This window comes from Hippocampus guttulatus, chromosome 19, assembly GCF_054856545.1.
Source record: "Hippocampus guttulatus isolate MCC_2025c chromosome 19, RoL_Hgut_1.0, whole genome shotgun sequence".
Lineage (NCBI taxonomy): Eukaryota > Metazoa > Chordata > Actinopteri > Syngnathiformes > Syngnathidae > Hippocampus > Hippocampus guttulatus.
The window spans coordinates 2,838,657-2,863,302 of record NC_141279.1 but is presented as its reverse complement, the minus strand read 5'-3'; the positions used below and the strand labels follow the sequence as shown (position 1 = coordinate 2,863,302).

Genomic DNA, 24,646 nt, shown 5'->3' with positions numbered 1-24,646 from the left:
CCTCATCTTGCCCTTCCCTTTGTCTACTAACGGCCCTCCCCCATTTTCCCCTCTGGCTTCCCCGTTTACCTGTTCCCCTTCTCCATCCTCGCAGAGGCTTTGCAAATAGGTCGCATATCTTTCCGATGCCACAGCCTGATGGCCCACCCAAAAAATTATATATATATTTTTAAATATTTTATATATATTGTTTTGTGTTTTTTGTTATTGTAAAGTGTCCTTGGGTGTCTTGAAAGGCGCTTATAAATTATATTTTATATATATTTTATAAATAAAATATATATATATATATATGTATATATTTTAAATATTTATATATATATATACAGGTACAGTATATATATGTATATATTTTAAAAATATTTTTATATATACAGGGGTATGTATTTTTATTTTTACAGTCTCGCAGTCATCACATAACATGCCAATAGTTTCTTAAATGACGACCGCGACTACAAATTATTATTATTAATATTATTATTGTTGTTGTCGCAAATGTGGTATGAAAATTGTGCTGTTAAAAAATAAAGTGCGTCTTATAACTCGAGGCTTGCGAGACTTCCGCTCCCCGTGCAATACAATCCAGATTTCATTTTAGGAAAAGAGAACTGCAGAGAGAGAGTTAATTTTCTGCATAAAGAGAGTGAGAGGAGAATGGAATACGTTCTCCTACTTTGATGAGTCATCACCGCAAAAATGAATATCTGTCTGCCAGATAAAATAAGGGAACACGAATAGCGACAGGAGGGGGAAAAAAAAAGTGAGATTAAACCACAGATTTATCCTGCAATTCTCAAACAGAAAATGGTGACTTTTTTTTTTTTATATTTAAATAAACATTTAATATTATTTTCAAAATGATTGAGCCTCGGCTATTCGAGAGTATTTTTTGCGTATTGATGTGTTTGATATACAAAATAATTTGACTCCTTAAAAAACAAAAAAACAATCATAAAAATAAAGAATTAGTCGTTAGTATGAATCCATTCTCGGGATTAATTAATCAGAAAAAAAAATGGAGTCGCACCGGTGCCAAAAAAACAGGACGGCCAATATATGTGTATGTGGGCTTTCCGAAAGATATGTCCCGCCCCAAAGTACTCTACCCCTCCCCACCTCCTGCATGCTGCCCATCCCGCTAACCAGGGTAGTGAATGATTGCTCAGATTTGGTTTAGGAGAAACAACAGAGTGCTTAAACATTTGCATCACTTTACTGCGCTCGTGTTTTTTTTTTTTCTCCGCCAATCTTTAAAAGCAGCATTAAACCCGAATTTGATTGCTTACCTCCCACCAGCTCCTCTTTCTCACCGGAGGGTGAGATCACTGCAGCAAAGTCGGCTGCCAACAAGCTCCCTCTTAGTCTCTTAATATATCAGGTTAGGACAAAGTGACGAGGAGAGATGGTGCCAGCTTACTGGGAGGCCCGAGCACTGCTGGATATGTAAATGCAGCAGTTCTAGGGGATACAAATGACTAAAAAAGGCGTCCAGAGGGGAAATCAACTCTGGACGCTCTTTGAGAGAGCCCAGTGTGGTCTGTTCAATGAGCTTTTTGAAAAGCAAAATCATTCTAGTGAACGCCATTCAAATCGGAATCTTGACTCTTGTACGGGCGAATGTTACTTGCAGTAGTTTTAGGCTCTTTAAATTTTTTATTTTGTACTTTCCCGTTTACATAAAAGAGATAAGATAAGAACCTTTATTAGTCTCGCAATGGAGAAATTCCCAATTCACAGCAGCAAAGTTATGAAAGGAAGAAGTAGAACAACAAAATATAGGAGCTGCTGGAAAGGCAGCCACTCTCGCGGCGCCATTTTGAAGTCAAAATAACAAAAAGAACACAACACAACTCATAGGACACAGACAGTCGTGCAATCTTCACCACTTTTCTGCATACACTTTGTTGTCTGAAGCAGTTATAGATGAAAGAGGAGAGGATCAAAATGTCATTTCACCAGTGGATCAGAGACGTCATGCTGAAAATGTGCACACGTCTGCTCCAAGCTAAGTTTTGAAAGCAAACACAAAGCTGTAGCGTCCATTGACGAAAAGAGATTAGTTCACTTCTCCTGTCCCACGTAATCCGCTTCAAACTCCAAGCCGCGACTCCCAGTTCCAACGCTCCTTTCTTCTCATCGTCGGCTCCTCAAGCCTTACATCCATCCAGAGGGCGCGATAGCAAAAACTGGGCGTTCCAGGGTATGCTTTCGGGTAAATCTAAGATTAAATTTGCATAGTTCAGTCACTCTGCGCGCGAAACCCACAATTAAAATCCCAACACAATTGACAATGCCAAAGGGGGGGGGGGGGCGGACATCATTAATTAAACTGAACGCTACTAGCCAAATGTGTTTACAGTTCTCTTAATGGCTCATTGAATCACTAAGTGAGCTAGCATAAGGAAATTCTACTCTCACAATCCACTCTTTAGATGAAGTTTTGATTTGAATTGAGTAAACAAGTCAAATGTACTGCAATTAGTTTCGGGAAAAATAACAAATCAAAACACGATTATGAGTTCTTCACCAACCACTTCTTGGCTGAAAAGTTTCAACATCCCGTTTCGGAAGAAACCTTATGATGGAAAACATACAAACAATTACCGCACTTCCTTGTATCAACATTCCATCTGCCATGTCGTACCCGTTTTGAAAGCAGGTAATTGAGATCCTCCCCGTGAGCTGCTGGTGTCTATTAATGTTTGGCTATCTAACAGCAGGTCTGGTCTGCCTTATCTCCTGCTCCAGCCACCATGCCCGAATTGGCAGATAAACAAACTGTCTAAATATCCCGACTATTTCTTCACCAAGGATTTCCCTCAAGACCACACATGCACACGCACGCACGCACACGTATTCTCCTCCCACCGGTGCACCAAACCAACATCATGTCCACCTTTCCCACTCGCTTATTCAACCTCGACGGATGAGCCCTAAGTGATAATCCCGGAGTCATGAATAATTCATTCGAACCGAATGAAGCTCTGATTGCGCCATTCACGAGTCATGAAATCGAACTCAGAGGAGCCAAACGGGGGAGGGGCATTGTTTTTCTGTCTTGCTGAATGACCATAGAATAACAACGGCTAATGATGCTAAGCAATAGTACTTATAAAGGCCAGTGGAAATGGTGATTTGTGGTTTGACGGCCGTTCAATAATGCGGTGAGCAAATCAAGAAGCGAAGGTCGCCAAACTCTCCACCTTTCATGATCGGCATTGCCGTTACACCTCATAAAAAGTCTCGGTTGGTGATTTCTATTCAAAAGTAGACCATATATGGATGCTGACATAGTATTGCACCAAACAGCACAAATATTCTGTTCGAAATGATGATTTTAGTGAAACGGAATTACAATTTTCACGTGACTAATTGTCTTCTATATTATTCCATACAGCCATTGAGCAGAACTAAAGCTGTATTCTTTTACTCATTGACTCCGCATTAGCATGCACATTTTAACAACCGAGAGTGCACTTGCAATATGTGGTTTCTATCACCTCAGATCAAGCTGGCAGAACTTTCTTTCAACTGCCCCTTTACCGAAATAAGTAAAATGTAAGAATTTAATATGGGTTTTACTAACAAAACTCAGTTGACGGTAATTATTATGATTATTATTTTTTTTTTTTTTTTTACAATCAAGTAGTCGATACAAATACCAAGTTTGCTTGAAACACGAGGCAAAATATTGCATTGTTTTTTGGGGGAGGTTGTTTTTGCTTTGTTTGTGTTTATGCTTAAAAAAAATGTGCAGCGTTCCATACGAGCAGCCATTCAGCCATTACGTTCCTGCACTTTGTTTTGTTCGGTGAAAAACATTTTTTTTTAAATTGTTAAATGGTAAAAAATCTTTGGTGCTTTTCAAGAATAACTTTTTAAGCTCCTGACAGGCCTCCATTGTTCTGTTTTCCACCCCCCCCCCCCCCTTCCTCAGAATGCTATTTTAACTAGATGCAGAAATTTGAGCAAAATTGCTAGCACAGAACGTCTCAAGGACCTCTTTACTTGATTAGGCTCCTGGTCCATTCGCAAACTTCACCGAATTTTGCCGCACTCCACCATTCGAAGGAAATCAGGAAATCACTGTAAGTGAGAACATGTAAATGAGCGCTACAATTTCCCACGATAGCCCGAAAACAATTTGAAGCTGCAGTACTCTCACACACAGGAAAAGATAAATAAAGTAATTTGTTCAAGATGAGAGCTGTGGTGAATAAATCCTCAGGCTCACGCCGTTACATAAAAGTCTTGCGCTAACCTGTGACTGAACCAATTCTAAACTTCCTAAGTATAGAATATCTTCCAGAGAATGCGCTGAGCTTGCGGTTAGCTCGAACAAAATGTGATATTTATGTGCAAACGTTCAAGATGGAGGTCTCATTTTCAAGTTCCTACATTATGTCATAAGAAATACAAGTTCTGGGGCCTTTTGACACTTTTTGTCAGCAATATGAAGATTGAACACATTTAAAGGTGACAAGGTCAAGGTATTGCTCTCTCCTCCCCCAATGCATGCTACCGTTTTTGTGTTTCGGTGTTTTTCAGCGAAACCAGCATCATTACTATGTTGCATGCATCCGCGGTGCTGTTTATCGATGAACTTCCTCTTTCCTCTATCTGTGTTGTGAACTCTGGGAGCACGGAGGGTGGCGCCTTCACCTGCCTGTTCGCAGACTTTGCGTCGCCTCCGGTGACTGATCCCCGCGGTCACATCTGGCTTGTTACTCGTGGAAAAACGAGGAGCGAAACAAAGCTCAGCAGGGATCAGCACCGAGAGGCAACGTCAGACCCCCACTTTCAATTAGAATTGAAACGAATGATTACACATTTGGTTTCCCCTCTAAATTGTGTGTGTTTGTGTGTCAAAGGGTGACTCTTCGAAATCAGGTTCAGAGATTGATTCCTGTGCACGCAGTATGGAGGATGTTAACGGCAGTAAGAGGGAGTTATCGGCCTCTGCAGGTGAGCCAAGACAATATTACTTGTGCAGTGCCGCCATGATTTCATGTCAGTGACGGTCTAAATAAATGCCAGGATAATAAATGCGAGTATTGTCGTCACAACCAAAATTAAAAACAACCAGCAAGGCGCTGTGGCCAAGTCAATGAGAAGATGAGGCGATGTGATGCTGAAAAATTATGCGACTAAGTTATGGCTTTTATGTGATGTCGGAGTCCTTCAAAATACAGAGTAATAAAAAAAAAATACAATAGGTTCTAAGTTTTGACTCCCCAAAACCGGACTGGCGGTTTCGATAGCAACACAGATCTTAGAACTCGTCTGTAATTGTAATGACGATTGCTATTTTTTTTTGTCAAATCCATTGCTCACTTTGTGACACTACTAAACAAATAAAAATGAATCATTTTTTTTGATGGAGCAGAATATAAGGTCAAAGACGTATTAAGGCAAAGAATATCCTGTGTGAAGGATTACCTTTGGTCTGCTGTGATCAGTCACAGTCTCTCCCCTTAGTGGGTGAGTATGCAGTTGCATTCCCCGCGCACAACATCAAACCAGTCCAGAAGTCTCATCCATAATTTCCCATACACCGGTTCCGATTCCCTCTAATTAGCACTCTTGCAGACGGAATAACCGAGTGAGAACACCGCTCTGTGGAGTAAAACTCCCAACTGTACCTTATCATCCTCCCCCTGAGTATCTTCAGCTGGTCCGGTTAAAACTGCTAACTTTGTGGAAAGAACCGAATCCAATCCAATCCATCTTTGTTCATATAGCGCTTTCACAAAAGCTGCAGAACAAAGCGCTTTACAGAAGCGGTAACATCAAATAACATAAGTTTGAAAGGAAACAAATTCACTGTCGCGTCCACTGACGAAGATGGTTTCACTTCTGTACCCATGTAAATCCGCTTCAATTCCAAGCGCCGACTCTCAAGTCCAAATACACATCCGCGCGCCCCGCCGACGCTCCTCTCTCCTCAGCCATCCATCCAGCCGCACCAAAGAAGACTGTCCAACAGCGCCGACATCTCCGCTACGCAAAATGGGGCTGTGAAAAATGCTGGCCAATACACATATTTTATACCATCGGGAGACAATGAGGAATTTGTTTTATTCAAGCTGCCTTACATGTTAAGCATTTGTGATGTAATGTCCATTTCCCGAACACGACATGCCTTCCCACACATGCCTTCTGATGAATTCAATTTCAAGTCCTGATAACGTGTGTCATTTTAGAGTCTCCATTTCTCGTTCATTCCGCCGATCCCTCTCTCGTCTACCAGTAGTACCTGTAAATGGTCATGTGGATCTGAAGACCAGCCTGACTCCTCCACTGATTACCCACACGGCAGCCACTCCGATGCCTATACCGAAGTTACCCATTTTGGGTGACCCCATCCAGAGCTACGAGTCCCGCCGAGGCAGCAGTGTCTCCATCGACCCAACCTCCTATGACAAGTCACCGGTTAGTGTCTTACTTATGTCAAAACCCATTTTCAAATCATAATAAATGCTATTATAGGAGCAAAAGTGTTCAGACGCAACTTTAACATTTCCTCCCACATCAGTAGTTGTTGGCGTAAAGGCAGTACGTCCTAATTGTCCGCATCGTAAATGTGTAAATGGACTCGTGACAGGCACTCAATTAATGTCGGTGTGTCATAATGATTGACGGCGACAAATTAGCGAACCCAGCAGGATAACCACGGCGAAGTCCATTTCTGTCAGATTCACGCAGTTTCTTTTCATTTTGATAAGATGATGACAGACAGATGAACTAAGTAATTAATTAGAGCTTTGGAGAACAAGCAAGCGTATCCACATCAGCTCTTGACCGGCAGTCAAAGCCCGAATCCCAATTCCATACCTGTCAAGCACATCAAGCTTTGTTGCTTTGCACGACAGACTTCAAAAGGGCTCAGGTAACGACCAATCACGGCTCACGTTTTCTGCACCTCAGCCATGATTGGTTGTTACTTGAGCCCTCAGCAACTATGATGTCATTTTCAGTTGAAAGCGGCAAAATTTTGGGGTCGGCTTCCCCTTTAAACGGCACACTTGTATGTTTTCATCTCAGATGTATTAAACTTGTTTTTTCTTATTTTCAATTAACTCAAAAGGCCAGTGCTCGGAGTGCTTCCCCTTATGCACATTGGAGCACCAGTAGTGGCCGCAACAGCCGCCGATCGAGCTGGAACAGCCTCGGTCGCGCCCCGTCCCTCAAACGCCAGAAACGGCAATCTGGGGAGAGACAGTCCCTTTTATCGGAAGAAGGTGACTCGAGCTCCGAAGAAAGTGAGGCTGGAGGAGAGGGAGGAGGCGGATTGATGGAGGAGGACGATGCCTCCTTGGCCAGGACGGACTCCATGTCCCAGTCAAAGAGAGAGCCGCGTCACCGGAGGATGGAGTCGATGGAGACGCGGAGCTCCATGGATTTGCCTCCTGATGCCCTCCTGCAGGTACATCCAACCTTTCCAAAATATCAGTTGAGATGTTTTGCTTCAAATTTTTGTTTTTCGTTCCCATTAGCACTTGATACTTACACACTGTTCCCTATCCTGGTCTTCTCTTCATGCAGGTTCCATACCTTTATCGCTCAGCTAGTATGCACAGCTCCAGACCCCCTTTACCGGGTACCTTCCGGCCTGCAGAGCATCGCGACTGTAATGGGAAGGGCACGCCCTCACTTTTGGCCCCCACGCATGTCTCGTTGGAGGAGAACGCTGACGAGGAGAACGCTGAGGAAGACGCCAATCTGGTTTGTATCCATGCATGTACATTGAAAAAAATCTTACCAACCTGACAATCTCGGCTGTCACTTCAGCCTTCATCGGAGCTGTCACTGCTTCCTTGTGACATGTCTTCATGAACTATTTTTATTGTATTTCAGCAACACAATAAAAGCTCAGCTCGGGTACTGTCTTGAATTATGAAATGTTCATGTTTAGAATCATGCTCCCGAAATACCGTCTTGGCCCGAATATAAGACAGCCCTGATTATAAGACGACCGCCTCTTTTTCAAGACTTAAGTTTGAAAAAATACTTTTTGAACACCAAATTAATGTTATACAGAAAATAATTACAGTACATCTGAAACAAATGATTCTAAAATATATTTGAGAGAAAAAGCATGTTATTTTGCCTCATTCAAATCTTAATATCTGAACATTTAAGTATGTAAACTTAAGTGCAATCACATTCGTAAATGAATGGCTTCTGGTTTTTGAAATATAAATTACATCATAACTTCTCCTTAGCTGCCGGTTAACCTGACCGATCTTCGACCCACGTTTCTCCAGATTGTCACTACATTTCTCCATTTTCTGTTATCTCTTCTATTATTTTCTTCTCTTTTCTCTCTTACCGCTATTTTTCATTTTTCTTCTTCGTGCTACCGAAATTTTTATTTTTATTCTTCGTGACAGGGGTTCACTTTGGTCTGGGGAGTCAAGTTCAGCATTCGCTTCAATGATATCTGGCGCCATCTAGCGTCGTGAATGGGTATAATGTCTAGACCCTGAATATAAGACGACCGCCACTTTTTCAGTCTTATTTCAATGCAAAAAACACCGTCTTATATTTGGGCCAATACGGTAAATGAATATCAGATTCCACTCAAACACAAATATGGCTTAGGGTTGACGAAACTCCGTCACTATATTTATGTAGACTTGCTTTAGAATTCCAACCGGCTTTCTCACTACTTGGTTTTACATGAATAATGAAGACGCTTTGCGTTCCCACAGGGTCGTCTTGCCAGATTGTTTCGCTGGCTCGAAAAGAAACAACCAGAGTGGTGTCGACAAAGAGACACCTGGTCGCTCTACCTCTTCTCTCCGGAGTCAAAGTTCGTCCTCCTATTTCACATTGTCTGCACATTTTCTACTCTGTTCTATCCTCAGCTGTGTTGTTTTCGCTAAAGTAGTACAAACTTGACATCTTTGAGAATCCTTCGGCATGTTGACTGTTTTTCTAAAGGAAACTCCTTCTGAATGCAGGGAAAAGCTGATAACTCAGCCCTCCACTTGACAAGAAGGGGATTTCGCGTTGCTTCTGACTGACATCGTGTGCTTTTGATTTCAAAGAGCGCACAGCGTTTCGTTTATTTATTTATTTATTCGCGCCCCCCCCCCCCCAAAACCATTTTATATTCCGTTCCAAAATTCTGACTTCAGAAGCATCTTTTATCCGTCCGTTTCTGCCACGTCAGGGGGTGAGTTAGCAGGAGCAAAGGGAGTTTCTCTTTCAACATGCTGCGTGTTATCTCAGTCACGTGCAGAATCTGTTGCCCTCTTTCCCTTCCCTCCGCCGCATCCTCTTTTTTTTTTTTCACGCGTCCTCCCCCTCCTGGGGGCTTTAATCCATCCGTAGCCGGCGCATGTTTCGGTGGCACGGAGGATGAAGTTTGCAACAAGTAACGCAGTGGCCCCTGGTGCAAACACTGCATCGGAAAAGTCCCGTTTGAAGAAATTTACGTTCAACAAACGGCGTCTATCAACTCAACATCACAGAACGCTGAGGTCACTTGAGCTTGCTTAGTGCTTGCTGATGTCACTGCTTCATTGGAGTAATAGTCATAGTGAAAATGGAGCGGTCCATCAACGGTGGGATCACTTCTGTGCTTGTGCATATGGTGTCCTCATAGCGCGTAATAAGATTACGTGAACTGAACTGAATAAAGTCGGCTATTTTAACAGCAGATAAGATGATGTCAAGAATTCAGTGGTTTGGTCAATTGGTATTTACAGCGCATATGGGATTTAACTTATTGTACAAACAAAAAAAAAACAATCATGATCTGTTTTGAGTCTCTGTCATTGCTTTCAATTGTCTTGAATTATTATTCTGAAAGTGAGGAGGATCGGCCACGTCTCTAATTTGCTGATAGACAGCAACATTTCATGGCAACGTTTCGATTACTAGGGCCCTGCTTAAGGATTGTTTGGGGGATGAGTGCCTTAGACTGGTATGATTTAATAATAAGAACCTGAGAAGCTGTCCACTATAGTAACCGCTGTTCCTGAAAGTGTTGAAAGTCGCTGAACGGATACTTACAAGCCCTAAATGTAAATGAAAGCAAAATAAAGAAATTTAAGTCAAGCGAGTGGCAGCGAACATGCAGCAGTTTGGCAAAAAAAAAAAAAAAAAAGACTTCAATGTGTTTCTTTCCACTTCCACTGAAAGTTACTGTCAAACGAAACATGAAGCAAAGAGAATTCCACCTGGTGTATTTCACCAAACCACCTTAAGTGCTCCCACAAAGGTCCTCAAATTGAATGCTAGCAAAACGCCACAGATGCAACTACGACCGCGGCGCAGCGATTGTAAACATCCTTTTATGATGACGTTTCCAGTGTCAACTTTCCCTGTAAGTTAAAATGAACCTCAGCGGTTCATTCTGCACTACAAGCGAAACATTGTTGGCGATTGTTAAACGAGACAGCGACTGTGTGTTTCTATCAAAGGGAAATTAGCCTGAGCAAGCTTGTGATGCGGCATGAATAATGATCAATTGGATGACACAGATATTCGCGCAGGCTTAGCAACTTGACACAATTGTGTCTCTGTTGCCAAATAAAGCCGTAAATCCAGGTCTAAACCTCGTTTTTGTACGTCAATGTACACTTACAGCAAAGCTGATTTGTTGCAATTAAATTGCAAGACATTCTTGTGACCACGGGCTCTGTTTTTTTTTTGGGGGGGGGGTTTGGATCAGACATGACTGGATATCCTCATCTTCATAAATCTCTTTGTTCATGTCGATAAATTTGATCGATGTTGCCTTTCCACAGGTTTCGTTTTGCGTGCAACAAGATCATCAACCACAAGATGTTCGACCATGTGGTGCTGGTTATCATCTTCCTCAACTGCATTACGATCGCGATGGAGCGGCCTCGCATCGACCCCGCCAGTGCCGTGAGTCTGGACACAGACTGCGTAAAACTGTCAGCGTGAAAAGTGATATCGACTGGAAGAAAGAAAAACATTTGAAAAGTCATCCATACTCATGTGGCGGGGAGGGGTTCGGGGGGAGAGGGGTTCATCCTGACCCGGAATCTCTTCTGTACCCAGGGAGCAAATTAATATGACGTGATTTAAACGGCTACCAAAGTCCATCATCATGTAAATTTGTAATTGAAACTTTACCCCTTTTCATGGTGAATCATCAAAATGTCAAACTTTGACGCCACGGGCAAAAATTCTTTGCAACTGAGTGCCCCATATTTTAATTTGATCAGTTCTTTTCAAACTTGTCAAGGGGCGTTTCTGAATTTCGGTGGGGGGTTAAATTGGGCACCCATCGGCCATATACATTTTTACTGCAATATAAATATATCCCAAAATTGGAAGCTTTATGTTATGCTACACCTAATTTCCTCGCTTTTTTTTCTTATTTCCAGCAATAGCCACAGAACGCAAACTGGCCGTTTTGTACATAAACACAATAATTATCTCTGTGATTATTATTGTTCTCCCTACTGAGCGAGGTGTTCCGCAGATAGCTTTGATTGTGGTTTGGTCTCGGCAGATCGCTCCGTCGTGCTCGTTTTGTTTGCGAGCCGCAGAGGAGACTGTGCTGTCTTAACTGATTCAATTATCTTTGTGCTGCCGTTCGTGGCTAATGTCCAGGAAAAAGGGGGGATGTTTAACACATGGAAGCTGCCCCCTTAACGCCACTGGGGCACATCAGTGCAAAGGCATTTGCTTATGCAAATGATTTGTCTGCAACTACACAAATGTCCATAGCCCAAGTGATGCTGACACATTCGCATTACTCGGTCTGTAAAAAAAATCTCATTTGCACGGGCGACGATGGCCTGAGCTGTTTTATGTATGGCTTTTAATAGATTAATGATGCCAATTGGGAATCCTTTTTTTTTCTATTACAGTTTGGTTGCGTCAAACCAAACATGTATAATGGATGAGTCGTCTGCTTATGCATTCATACTCGGTCGCTTGAACTCAGCCGTGATGCCAACCAAACAAAATAGAACAAATTTTTAGATTCATGTCATGATAGGTTGGTCGTCATTAGTCTTGTTGGAATCAAAAAGTTGGTCGAAATGCGTGACGTCGTCGGGATAATCAGATTCTCGTCTCGCGACTTGTTACTCGATGTTGACTTGATGCGGTCAACATCCAGCTCAGAGGAAGCGCTTGGGAAGATGATTCCATTTATTATGCATGACTTCCAACTGAGCAAAAGGACGATCCGTCGATGCCCCGCCCCTCCCCCCCGCCGGGATCTAAACTGAATTAAAACAGCTCTGACGATAAACAATTTGAATCACTACATTTTTAGGACCCTCGTTATCACACCGCAGCAAAATTTAAGAATGACGGTTGTCAATCATTTTGGATTCAGGTTATTTAGATATTTGGGATCAGCAAGTTTATTTATGTCACTGGGATCCGCAAAACAGCAGTGAGGTTGCTCCAGATTGCATGATATTTGAAATCTTACCAGACTGAAGCTGGAGCAATTGCAGCCGATTACCTTCTGGAAGTGAGTTATGGTGCCTCGTAATTCTGCCCATAAGTCATCATCGCCTTTCAAAACCGGGTCAAGCTAAAATGAGCACTTCATCATGATAGTCTATCGCCGCGTCGTACCGGACTGAAAGCATCCGTCGGAAACAAATTCCATGTGGGATTTAACGTAGCGCTTCCTCTCTGAGGCTAGTTGTGTGGGGCTTTACGTCGCTGGTAGGGTCACCCGTGGCAAACAGATCTATGTGAGGGACCCCCCTCCCCCCACCATGAAGACAAACATTTTTGGACATGGTATTCCCTCGCCCGGAACCTCTGAGACTGTAACTGCCCTTCCTCCCATTCGTCTGGTTCTGTTCTCTCATCTCTCAAATTTGCCGCAGTAACACAAGGATAGCCCCCCCCCCCAAAAAAAAACAAAAAAACTTGGCTCGGACCCCACCAACTTAATGAACCTTCTTGCCATTTCCCTCGAAAGTAATTGGAAAAAGCAGTGGCAGCACAGGGTCCAGACTCATCTGTTTCACAATGATTGATATGAGCAGTTCCAGTCCGGCTTCCATCTGTGCCACAGTACAGAGACACTCTTTTAAAAATCGTGAATGACTTCCTGGTAGCAGCCGATTCCCGGCTATTATCCATCCTCATCCTCCTCGACTTGACCTTTTGACACTTTCTTTCAGAATTTTTTGTTCAGTATTTCCCGCTTCTTTTTCAGTGCCTTGCTTTATTTAGATTCCAATTTTGCTTCATAAATAAATCAATTCCTCATTCTTACATGCTAGAAGTGTTAAGATGAATGGTTGCTTTCCAAGCCCGGAATGTATGAGTCATCTTAGCGAGCAAGTATTCCCATTTAGGTCATGCCTAACATTCCCAGAGTCTGAAGCGGGACTGCCACGGTCTGTGTCAGTGCGCGTGACGTTGCTTTCCTTCGAGCATTTGCGATGGCCGACGGGGGCCGTGGGAAAGGTGATACCTACACACACTTGCGGACATTGCGAAGCAGACATGTCAGTTCGGGTCACAGAGTCTTTCCAGATAGAAAAGGAATTGGGTTAAATAAGCAGCTTGTGAAAGGCGTCTTATTTGCACTTTGTACTTTTGGAGCGCAGTTAAAAAAAAAAGCTCCCATCCCACTCCACCGTCATTTCGGTGCCCGGAGGCAGGAAGGCAATCTTGGGTGCACTGCATTGTAAACATAAATAGAACAAAATTCCACATTTTGCATGGAGTCAAGATTAGTGGAAAGGGTAAATCAAGTTTTGCTCTTTTCTTGCGGCCATAATTTGTTAGCGCAATGGATGCCCTCGCGAGATGGTTTTTTTTTTTGTCTAGTGTTTCCCCATTCAGTATGTGGCTCGACCTATTTAAAACTGTACATAAACACTGTATTGGCCCGAATATAAGACAATGTTTTTGTCATTGAAATAAGACTGAAAAAGTGGGGGTCGTCTTATATTCGGGGTCTAGACATTATACCCATTCACGGCGCTAGATGGCGCCAGATATCATTGAAGCGAATGCTGAACTTGACTGCCCAGGCCAAAGTGAACCCCTGCCACGAAGAATAAGAATAAAAATCAAAATAGCGGTAGCACAAAGAAGAAAAATAAAAAATAGCGGTAAGAAAGAGAAGAGAAGAAAATAATAGAAGAGATAACAGAAAATGGAGAAACTTAGCGACAATCTGGAGAAAAGTGGGTTGAAGATCGGCCAGGTTAACCGGCAGCTGAGGAGAAGTTATGATGTAATTTACATTTCAAAAACCAGAAGCCATTCATTTACGAATGTGATTGCACTTTAGTTTACATATTTAAATGTTCAGGTATTAAGATTTGAATGAGGCAAAATAACATGCTTGTTCTCTCAAATCTATTGTTAGAATCATTTGTTTCAGATGCACTGTAATTAATTTCTGTATAAAAATTTATTTGGTGTTCAAAAAGTCTTTTTTTCAAACTTGAGTCTTGAAAAAGAGGAGGTGGTCTTATAATCAGGGCCGTCTTATATTCGGGCCAATACGGTAAACTCCTTTTTTTTTTCTCTCTCTCGACAGGAACGGATCTTCCTCACGTTATCCAACTACATCTTCACAGCAATCTTTGTGACCGAGATGACCATCAAGGTAAATCCGTCTGTCTTTCTCTATCATCGATCGATACTAATAAGCAATAGTTTAACCCTTTCGGGGACAGCGGTTACTACAGTGGACATCTTATCATGTGATCAAGTCAAGTCAAGTCAACAGTATTTATAGAGCACTTTCAAACAGCCATCGCTGCATACAAAGTGCTGTACATGGAGCAATTTAACATGCACAATAAACAGTAAGACAAATCGGTAATAAAGGCGGTAGAAAGCACCAAACAGTAAAACCAAGAACAAATCTAAGTCATGCTGAGTCGAAGGCCAAAGAATACAAGTGAGTTTTGAGGAGGGTTTTGCAGATGGGCAGCGAGGAGGCTTGCCGAAAGTTCAGTGGGAGGTCATTCCAGAGAGAGGGACCAGCAACAGAAAAGGCTCGATCCCCTCTGAGCCTCAGGTTACAAGGTGCAGGAAAGGGTTAACAGCAATGATAGCTTTCTGATTTGCAGTTTTCCTTACATCACTGACTTCTGCTCTGTTGTTGACTTCCCCGATTCAACAACATTGGACAACTGTGGCCCCGGGTAATATGTCGGCAACCCTTAAAATAACACAACAGCCTTATTTTGTCAACGATTTGTATAGAATGGCCAAACCAGGCCGAAACTACTCAAACATTCATCGAATTTTTACCTGCTGAAACATACAAAACCTGTATTTTGTAAAGAGTGCAACAGGGAAGATTAGGGTGCTGCAGAAACGCTGTCAGTGCCGTTTCATCACATCGGACTGCCTTGCCGGGATTCAAATGGCTCATCTTGTCAAACTTTTTGTGCGTCACTCATTCATTGCCTTTTGTTTCTATTTCTGGACCCTCTGTGATTACTTGGCACACAAATATTAGGCCTGAGCACTCACTCGCAAAAATATACACACAGTTCGACTTGTCAAGTGATTCCTGGATGAGTAGTAGCAAAACACACCATCTGTGTCTTCCCACAACATAAATCGGAGTTTATTTTTCATTCAAGTTGAGTTATGATTGTTTCCAGTTGGGAATGGCAACATATCAATTTACTAAGTGTAGTTTTCAAAAAGATCGAGCTTGATGTAGTGTGCCCACCATCTCACCTCTGTCGTACACCGCATTTATGAATGTACTTCTAATCTAAATAGGGTGCCCTCAATTGGAGTTTTCTTCCTTATCGTCAAAGCAACAGGGTGAAATCAGACGGTTGTCGAGGTCAACGGTTTTGTGGACGCCGCCTCTTTACCAGTCAACATTTCCCTGGAGATGTCCGTAATTTTAAGTAGAAGGAAAGCTCTTTGATGGATAGTCATACATTATTCATATACAATATGCTATATGCTCTGCGTTGCCGTGCACCATGATGACTACGATGATACCAAACCGTCTTCCTTTTCTTCTTGTACGATCTCATCTCCCAATAGAATGGATGGAATAAAAATAGTTTGGCCTGGTTTAAAGTTGAAGGGGGGGGGGGGGGGAGCCAGGCCAACACTGTAATTATTTCCAAGAAAGTTAACTTGGATCACGGGCGGAATAAATGTTTCTCGCCAAGCTGCGAGTAAACAGTTGTTTGATAAATTCAATAAACTCCGCGCGTAGGATACGAAGCTTCCGCCCTGTGTAAATAAATGAGCGCTTGAGAAGAAGCAACGCAACTCTCTTAGGATAACTGTCAAAAGGGAGTACCTTGAAAGCGTTCAGGCCCAATACGTCTTTGATCATTTTATGTATGACTTTTAACGGGGTTTACCTCGTTGCTTATTGTCATCGTAAATTACCGTGTCGTGTTTTTTTTGTTTTTTTTTCGCTGCTGGAAATTAGGCCACGTTTGTGAGCGATGTTGTTTCATTAGTGGATGTGCTCATGTTGTTGGGTAAGTGCAAAATTCGGAAGCGATTGTCTGGCGACTAAGGCTCACCCTTGACAGGAATGAGGACAAGCGTTATTGAAACTCCCCCGTTGCTAGCCCACGGTAAAACAATGGACCTTTTGTCTTCTATAGCCGTCAATGGCAGTTAAAAAAATAATCAATAAATGTCTGTGTTTCCTTATTACGAACGTATTGTAATTTGCTATGCATATCATCTGTCTTTCTGTCTCTTTGTGTCCAGATTGTAGCTTTGGGTTGGTGCTTTGGCGACAAGGCCTATCTGAGGAGCAGTTGGAACATTCTGGATGGGATGTTAGTGATGATTTCTGTTATCGACATCCTGGTCTCTTTTTTTTCCAACTCGGGTACCAAGATCCTGGGCATGCTCAGGGTGCTGAGGCTACTGCGTACTCTAAGGCCTCTGCGGTGAGTGACATTAAAGTTATAAATCCACCCGAGAAGCTTGAGACATGACATGATTTTTATCGTAAACATTTGTGGAATTGGTGATGACTCATGTAATCAGGATCAATGCACACTCGGTGGGACTTTAACTGCGCGCTGGGCACTTCGTTTCGACGGCTGCACAATTCTCTCCAAAGGCATGTGCTCTGCTTTATTTAATCCCCGGAGGGCAGTCAAACTGGCCGCATTACCGTCAGGTTGGTGAGGTCTTAGAGTCAGATTCGAAAGTGGCTTTTACAAGAGAAAATTGGGCAACGTTTAATTTGGGGGGGGGGGGGGGGGGGGACAGTACAGGGCACAACCGGCTCTCAGCCTAAGCCGATCTGTCCTTTTCACGGCAAAGTCAAGATGGCAGCATGTAAAATAGGATTAGGCAGACTGTGTGAGGGTGACCAGAGAGAGACAAAAAGAAACGGGGAGCGACAAACAGGAGAGGACAGAAAATAAATGAAGAGGAAAGAGCGGAGTTTAGTGGATTCACACTGTGCTCAATCGAAGTGGCGGATGACTCGAGACTAGACGGGACTGCATTCATCAATTTTAAATGGGCGAAAAGTTCTTACGATATTGGGAAGCTTTTTGTCCGGCCTACCTTTCATACTCGCCTTTACTTCTTGCTCCAGCTGCAGAATCGTTGCCCTGAACTATAACTGCAAGAGAATTCATTCGCTGGGTTTAAAATGATTTCGGAAACCTGTTTTATTTTTTTATTTTTTTTTGCCGGTCTCTGTAATATCACAATTCTTGGTCATGTTAATGTATATCATTGGCCAATTCTAAAACGTAAATCCGCGTTCAGATTATGATTCATCCCCAACGAGTGTTTTAATTATAGTTCGCAAAAAACGACTAAACCAATATTCTGCAACTGCGTGGTCAGCTGCAGCATAAAACAAAGTTTGTACCCCATTAAACCTTGATGCCGCTCAACAAATGCGCTTTTCTGAGTGAATAATGCATGATTTTGAATAACTACAGGCTCGTAAAGCAGGTCTGGTATCTCAGGGGGTGTATAACCTGGGTACTAATCCTAAGTACTCTACCTTGGCTCTCTCCTGACGCCTTTGTAGTCGTTCAGAATTCCGCAAGGGGCTGTTGACAATATGATGCACCTGCTTGTAGTGAACACGCGCGCGCACAGCCATCCATCAGCCTCCGAGTCAGCAACGAAGTCTTTAAAGCGAAGTCGGGAATTAAAACCCTGCGTCACCGAATTGCAATCGCATGTCACGCAACGCCGCCGACATCGCATCGACAGACGAGCCGAGAGGCTCCCAACTCAACCGCGCCGTTCATCATTCGTTTTCTCACATGTCACTTCAGGCAGATTGGCCAAAAAGCGCGGTTGTATTGTTGTTGGAATTTCGGTGCTGACAAACGGTTGAGAGAATCCCCACCCCAACCCCCTCTCAGTTAACCCCTCTCGGTCCGACCTTTGAGCTCATCCGTCACTTGGTGATGATGTCACTGGGTGCTGAATGTGTTTGCCGGCTTGCGTTTTGAACTGCGATGACTCCCTGCTGCGACAGAGGTGACTGCCGCCTGTTAACTTACTGCACGATTAACTTTTTTTTTTTACAAGGCACACACATGACACAATTATGTTGTGTGTGACAGGAAATCGTTTTTTTCCTCCTTGAGAAAAATGCACAGGGCCTAAGTTTGACAGCTGAGATTGGTGTCACAACGGCGAACAAAGGGAAGTTGATCAATAGAATGCATCAAGGAGAAAGTTTTTAGTTTTTTTTTTTTGAAGGGAAACGAGCAGCTGCTTCATTTTGGATTCTCTGTCGAGCCGTTCGCCCTATTTCCTTTTGCTCCCTTTCTTGTTTCTGTCTTGCTGAGTGAGTCGCGTAATTACATCCAGTGTTTACACTGTGGGAACAAGCGAGCCTCTTATTGCCCCACTTGTTGGTCTCAATTATTTTTTTGTTTTTTTTGGGGGGGGGGGGGCGGTGTCAAGGAAGTGCAGCTGGAGGAGAGAAGGTAGTGTGTGCAGCCTCTCACTTGCTCTTTTTGTGTCGCTCGCAGAATAAGAGCACACTGTGAGGCGGGCAGCACGTCCGCCTCACAGTGCAGAAGTCCAGGGTTCGATTCCGGCTCCAGCCTTCCTGGTGGCGATCAATCAGTTCTTGGTTAATTGGTTCGGCAAATCACAATGAAATGTAACGTCTTCAACCGCTCAGTCCAATTTAATTCGACTTGTAATTTATTCCGGCAATTAAAAAAAATCCTATTCCAACTTGGCAGCGTCAGATAAAACAAAAATCGTTCATTTTACAATTGGTCATAAATAGCTCTTGAGAAAGTCGGTAGCGTTAGCACGTGGCTGTGATCACATCGATCGCTGAGTGTCGGAAACTGTACCGCATTCTCCTGCTTCAAAAGAACTCAGAGGTGCAAACTGATGACATTACAGCCATCGGCTCGCTCTTCTCCGATCAGTTGCAATCGATCAGTGGCCTTGGTCAGCCCTGACTCCTAATTCAGCCATGTCCTCTCAAAATGTGCTATTGACTCTCCTTTCGGTCAAATGTCTACTCCGGGGAAAACATGCTCCAAGAACAAAGCCTGCAAGAAAAGATCTGTACAGATTAGCAACCCAAGCCTTTTTTTGCGCTCCATCTTTTTTTTTGTCTTTGTGCCTTTGTTGTGTTTCCACGTGATCTAATGACTGCCGTCTATCAATACCATGTACTGTCTGTGTCAGTGCTGTTATGTGTGGATTTTCAAAGGATACAGCACATACTTGAGATAGCGGTGATGTTGGGATTGGATTTTTCTGCCGCAAAGGTGATAGGTCATTTGAATTTTGACTGTGTGCGTAACATCTGCCCACATTCTTAAATTGGGTGCATCAAAACTGGCCGTTCACCATCAGCTGTGCTGCGCATGCCCTTTGGGGGGCGCTGGAGGTAAGAGTCCGGGTGTGACTGGGTCACATTCAATATTCCATAAAAAAAGGGTTACAAGTATTCAAAAAAGTTCAACTCACATTAGGGTTCCCCTGTTGCGGAAAAAAAAAGGTTTTGAAAATGACGTGACTGGGACTGGATGACAGGTTATCTTTTCCTTCCACTTGGTGTTACTTCAGAATTACATTTTGCCAAAGGATGTCATGGAAAAAAAAAAAACACCCAGGCCAATGACAAAAAATGTGAACGCTACACTAAAAGTGAGCTTTGACATCAAGTAGGGGATGGACCGCATGATGCCATCCAGTGGGCCTCAAATGGCCCCCGGCCCGCAGGTTGGGGATGCGGTTCTACTTATATGCTTTGTGTTTTAGTGTCATCAGCAGAGCACCAGGTCTTAAACTGGTCGTGGAGACCCTGATGTCTTCACTGAAGCCCATCGGCAACATTGTGGTCATCTGCTGTGCCTTCTTCATTATCTTTGGCATCCTTGGTGTCCAGGTCAGTGCGACTATGACAAATTAAACGTCTTGCACTCTCCTACAAGAAAATAGCGTTGGGAAAAAAAAAAACGATTGAGAGAATTAATGGCAAAGATTTAGGAGTCTTCTAGACCACGCCAAGCTGCTACCAAGAAGTATTGAGGCCAAAAAAAGAAAAGTTCACTTGTGTGATAAAAGTTGTTACAAAGAGTCATTTTAATTGTTATGAAGATGAAGAAATTATTGCTGAAGATTATTGCTGTCTGTCAGCTAGTCACCACTAGCTGACAGACATTTTACTCTTGGTATTTATACTGCCCTACACCACGTAAATAGGCCGAATATTTATTTATTTTTTGCAGATTTGGAACAAACCTCAATAATATAAAATAAAAAATGGAGTGAGTTGATTTTTGTGTTGCCCGAGTTGCCCACTCCTGCTTTAATTTCTCTGTCTTTCTCCTGATACCAACCTCGATATTGAAGAGCAAAGATCCAACGGGGTTCAGAATCCATTCAGCTGACCTTGTCAAAATCTGTTTGTGTCCCTTCCACAGCTCTTCAAAGGCAAGTTCTTTGTTTGTCAAGGAGAGGACGTCAGGAACATCACAAACAGGTCGGACTGTTTACAAGCCAGCTACAGATGGGTCAGACACAAGTATAACTTCGACAACCTGGGACAGGTCCGAACTTTATTGATAACCTTTGGACATATTGAGGGGAAGTTTTAAACGCTTTCTTTTTCAATGTCTGCATCCATTTCAAATGTTCTCGTTATCAGGCCTTGATGTCTCTATTTGTTCTGGCGTCCAAAGACGGCTGGGTGGATATTATGTACGATGGACTAGATGCTGTAGGAGTCAACCAACAGGTACCGATCCGTCCCCTAAAGTGTTTGATGAGATGGATCATGTGTCTGAAACCCCCCCCCCCCCCCCCCGACGTATGCCTCCTCCCGTGTGTTTCAGCCAGTGATGAACTACAATCCGTGGATGTTGCTGTACTTCATCTCCTTCCTCCTGATCGTGGCCTTCTTTGTGCTCAACATGTTTGTGGGCGTGGTGGTGGAGAACTTCCACAAGTGTCGGCGCCACCAGGAGGCGGAAGAGGCCAAGCGCAGGGAGGAGAAGAGACTGAAACGCATGGAGAAAAAGAGACGGAGTAAGGAGAAGGAGCTGGCTGGTCGGTAGTCTTTCCACATCTTTCTGAGTCCTGCTTGGTTTGAGCCTGAGCCTTTTTTTTTTTCTGTTTGCCTTTTGGTTTGGTCGAGTCTGGATGAACGCAGTTGGTGGTCTAGCACCAAAAGTAGTATTTTTTTTTTTTTGTGGTAGAGCCCCCCCCCCCCCCCCCCACCTCCCGAAAGCCCTCTCGTGTCACGACCCGTGGCTATTTTTCTTGCAGTCTTGTGGTCACTTGCTCTGAAACTCCCTTTGAGACTCTGGCTGCCTTTTTCTTCAACTCCAACTTCAAACTGATCATGAAGTTGGACTTCAAAGACAGCTACCCCACCAAAGAGTCTGTTTGCAGAGTGAGGAAAAAGACGACAGACGATTCTTGACCCCCGTCCTGCCTTAGCTTGCCTGTCTACTGGAGACAACGTGCTTGGGTTGGAGCATGCCCGTTGGGTTCCTACGGACGGGGCTTGCATGGAAGTTACAGAGCTAGACGGAGGGGGGGAGTTGCTGGTCATGAATTGCCCTGATCTAAAACAAGATGCCCCCCCCCCCTCCCTTCCCCTCTTCTTGCATGTTGTTTTAGTACAGCCGCTGGGGCAGGGATCAAACAAAGCTTGAAAGATGTGGTCTTAGATCACTGGAAGACATTTGGAGGCTAAATCACCACTAGCCCCGCCCCCTCCCCTTCGGCTGTATTGGAGGAGTCGATGACATACTGCTTGAGTGGTTTCGTGTAATTCCACTGCCTCTTAAACCTAAAACGCACGCTGGCGTCCGCTAGCGTTGAAAAGTGCCTTTCTAAGAATTACAAAGATCCAGAGGCGCTTGTTGGGTACATAGCCACAAAGGAGCAGTGGACTCGAGTGTCCAAAAAGCTGAAGAAATGATTCGTTACGATGTACGTGCATCTCCCTTGAGAAATACAGATGACTTCATGTTCTTAGATGAAAATTTCTGATCGTTGGGGGTAGCGAACGAACCCGACCCTCGCACGTTCCGTCATAGGAGACCCATTGGTTCGTTTACAAACGACACAAAAACGTTCCTGTACTTCATCCCTCCTTGGAATCGTGGCAACCTTGTTTTGCTGATTTCTTTTCCAGACCTTTTTTTTTATGGGCTTGTATTGAGCTATGAGGATAAAATCCGGGCAATCCGGTTGGATGAAGGAGATTTTATTTTATTTTTTAGCAAACTATCCAAGACAGAAAGGGAAGATTAGTTTGCTGGTAAAATCCACAGCGGTTAGAACAGTGGGCGTCGGTTCATTTGAAAGGAGTTTCTTCCTTCCTCGTCTCCGGATAAGAAAAAAAAAAAAATTAAGAGGTTAGTGCTAATCCAAAGAACTGGACTCAGAATCACTGGAAAGACAAAATTAGAGGCCCATCAACCAGCCGAAGTCTTTCCCTGCTTCCTTCTGGTCTTACTCCATCCCTCTTTCCCTCTTTCTCTCTCTCTGCCTCTCTTCTATCTGTCCCTTCCTTTTCTTTCTTCCTTCTCCGGCTTCCTGACTAACATCGTCTCGTTCCTCTAGATTTAATGGTTCCAGGGGTGAGTTGGGCCCTCTCTGAAGGCACATTAAAAGGTACCCCGTTTCCCAGCATGCTCTGTTTTTGTCCCTTAAAACTCCTCGCACTGCCACCGACCATGACCACCCACCACGGCGGCAAAGGTTCTAAGTTCAGTAATCACGGGAGGTAGGGTCCCATCACGCGTTCCCCGCCCTCCTGCCTCTCTCCCATCAGCCGTTTGCTGTTTTTTTTTTTTTTCCTGTCGTGACTTTGTCTTTCACAGCTCTCTTACACTGTCTGCGAACCATCCACTGTCCACTTCATCACAGTGCGCGTCGGCTCTCATCAAACGACGATTGCTGCGCTCTTTGGAAATTGTTATCGGAAACTAAGTGTTGAAACTTGTCATTGAACCGGCGGAACGGAAAGTATTTGAAGTGTCGCGTGTGTCGGCAGAACAGGGTGATGATCAACTTCGAGCTGCCATTTTTAACGGTGTCGACCAAAGTGCCGACGGTGACGTTTTTGATTTCAGTAGACACCAAATGTTGTCGTCACGTTCCATTGTGGAGAGAAATGCAGCCAGGAAATATGTGCGAGTTATCATCGAGATGTTTTAGACGATAAGGAAATGTACCCATTATTATTTAGAGTCCCTTTCAATGCGTTTATGGAGGCCAGTCAGAGCACATGCAATATTCCTGTAATATTAAAAAAAAACAAAAATCAATGCTTCCTGCCAGAAAGCCCGAGTGTGTACTTGGGTTCGGTTTTCGCCACGGCCACCCCAAAAATCAGGACAATTGAAATGGCAAATAACTTGGACACCCATTTGCATGCACTTATATGTAAATGGAGGCATGCATCCATGTATAGCTGTAGTTTATCTATTCATTCTTTCTGTCCCACCCCCAACTGTTTTTCTCTCTCTCTCCTTCTCTCTCTCTTTTTCTCAAACGTACAATCACACAGTCTGATACCCCCCCACACACACACATGGTTTCGAACTGAATCTGGGTCAGTGCTAACAGAGATAAATAGAAACTGGAAGTTTCGCATTGACTTTTTTCTGCCTCCCATTCCTTCACGGGACACGTAATTTATGGCACTGGTTCTTCCGGGACTTGAGGAAAGGCGGCAAAAGTCTCTCAACACCGTACGAATATCGACTCGGAGGACAGCTTCTCCATTTTTTCGACAATAAACCATTTCAGCGTTCCAAAGAGGCATAGAAAGGGTCGTACTCAGCCACGTGATATATTGATGTAATATCAATTAAATTAGTTCATGAGGCTCATATTCTTCTGGATACAGTAAATATATTTACTATTTACGATTGGCAGGACTGACTAAAGAGTTTGGTCCCCCCCTGCCCTGAAAAATGTACTTGTAATTCTATAAAAACACTCTGATTTTTTTTATTTTTTTTTGCGGCCAGGAAAAGCACCCAACAGGCGTTATAAATGTTTTACATTGGGAACTTTCTCAATGAATGTTTTATCCACAGAAATGTCAACAAGAGAGTGCAGGGTGGGAGAAACCCCGAAGCAGCAGCAGCAAGCGTAGTGACGAAAGTGACAAACTTTTTTTTTTTGAAGTGACAACGATTCAGACCAATATGGGCGATGGCTGTTCTTGTCATGTTTCGTT

At 43.4% G+C, this 24,646-nt stretch overlaps 1 protein-coding gene across 14 annotated transcripts in view; it reads left to right on the top strand.

The window, feature by feature from the left end:
- cacna1g (calcium channel, voltage-dependent, T type, alpha 1G subunit) overlaps positions 1 to 24,646 on the top strand; it is an 83,295-nt gene that overhangs the window by 36,898 nt on the left and 21,751 nt on the right. For 10 of the 14 annotated variants that reach the window (XR_015104132.1, XM_086139017.1, XM_086139014.1 and 7 more), the window contains 12 exons: positions 4,872 to 4,965; positions 6,251 to 6,432; positions 7,088 to 7,426; positions 7,546 to 7,725; positions 8,715 to 8,815; positions 10,761 to 10,884; positions 14,519 to 14,587; positions 16,690 to 16,874; positions 20,203 to 20,329; positions 20,868 to 20,993; positions 21,092 to 21,181; positions 21,279 to 21,492. Coding sequence is in view for 13 of the 14 variants with exons in the window: in XM_086139017.1 (XP_085995143.1) it covers positions 4,872 to 4,965; positions 6,251 to 6,432; positions 7,088 to 7,426; positions 7,546 to 7,725; positions 8,715 to 8,815; positions 10,761 to 10,884; positions 14,519 to 14,587; positions 16,690 to 16,874; positions 20,203 to 20,329; positions 20,868 to 20,993; positions 21,092 to 21,181; positions 21,279 to 21,492 (1,831 nt within the window). In the remaining variant the exon portion in view is untranslated. The remainder of the gene's footprint in view (positions 1 to 4,871; positions 4,966 to 6,250; positions 6,433 to 7,087; positions 7,427 to 7,545; positions 7,726 to 8,714; positions 8,816 to 10,760; positions 10,885 to 14,518; positions 14,588 to 16,689; positions 16,875 to 20,202; positions 20,330 to 20,867; positions 20,994 to 21,091; positions 21,182 to 21,278; positions 21,493 to 24,646) is intronic. The other 4 variants (XM_086139008.1, XM_086139011.1, XM_086139020.1 and 1 more) reach the window with 2 other exon arrangements.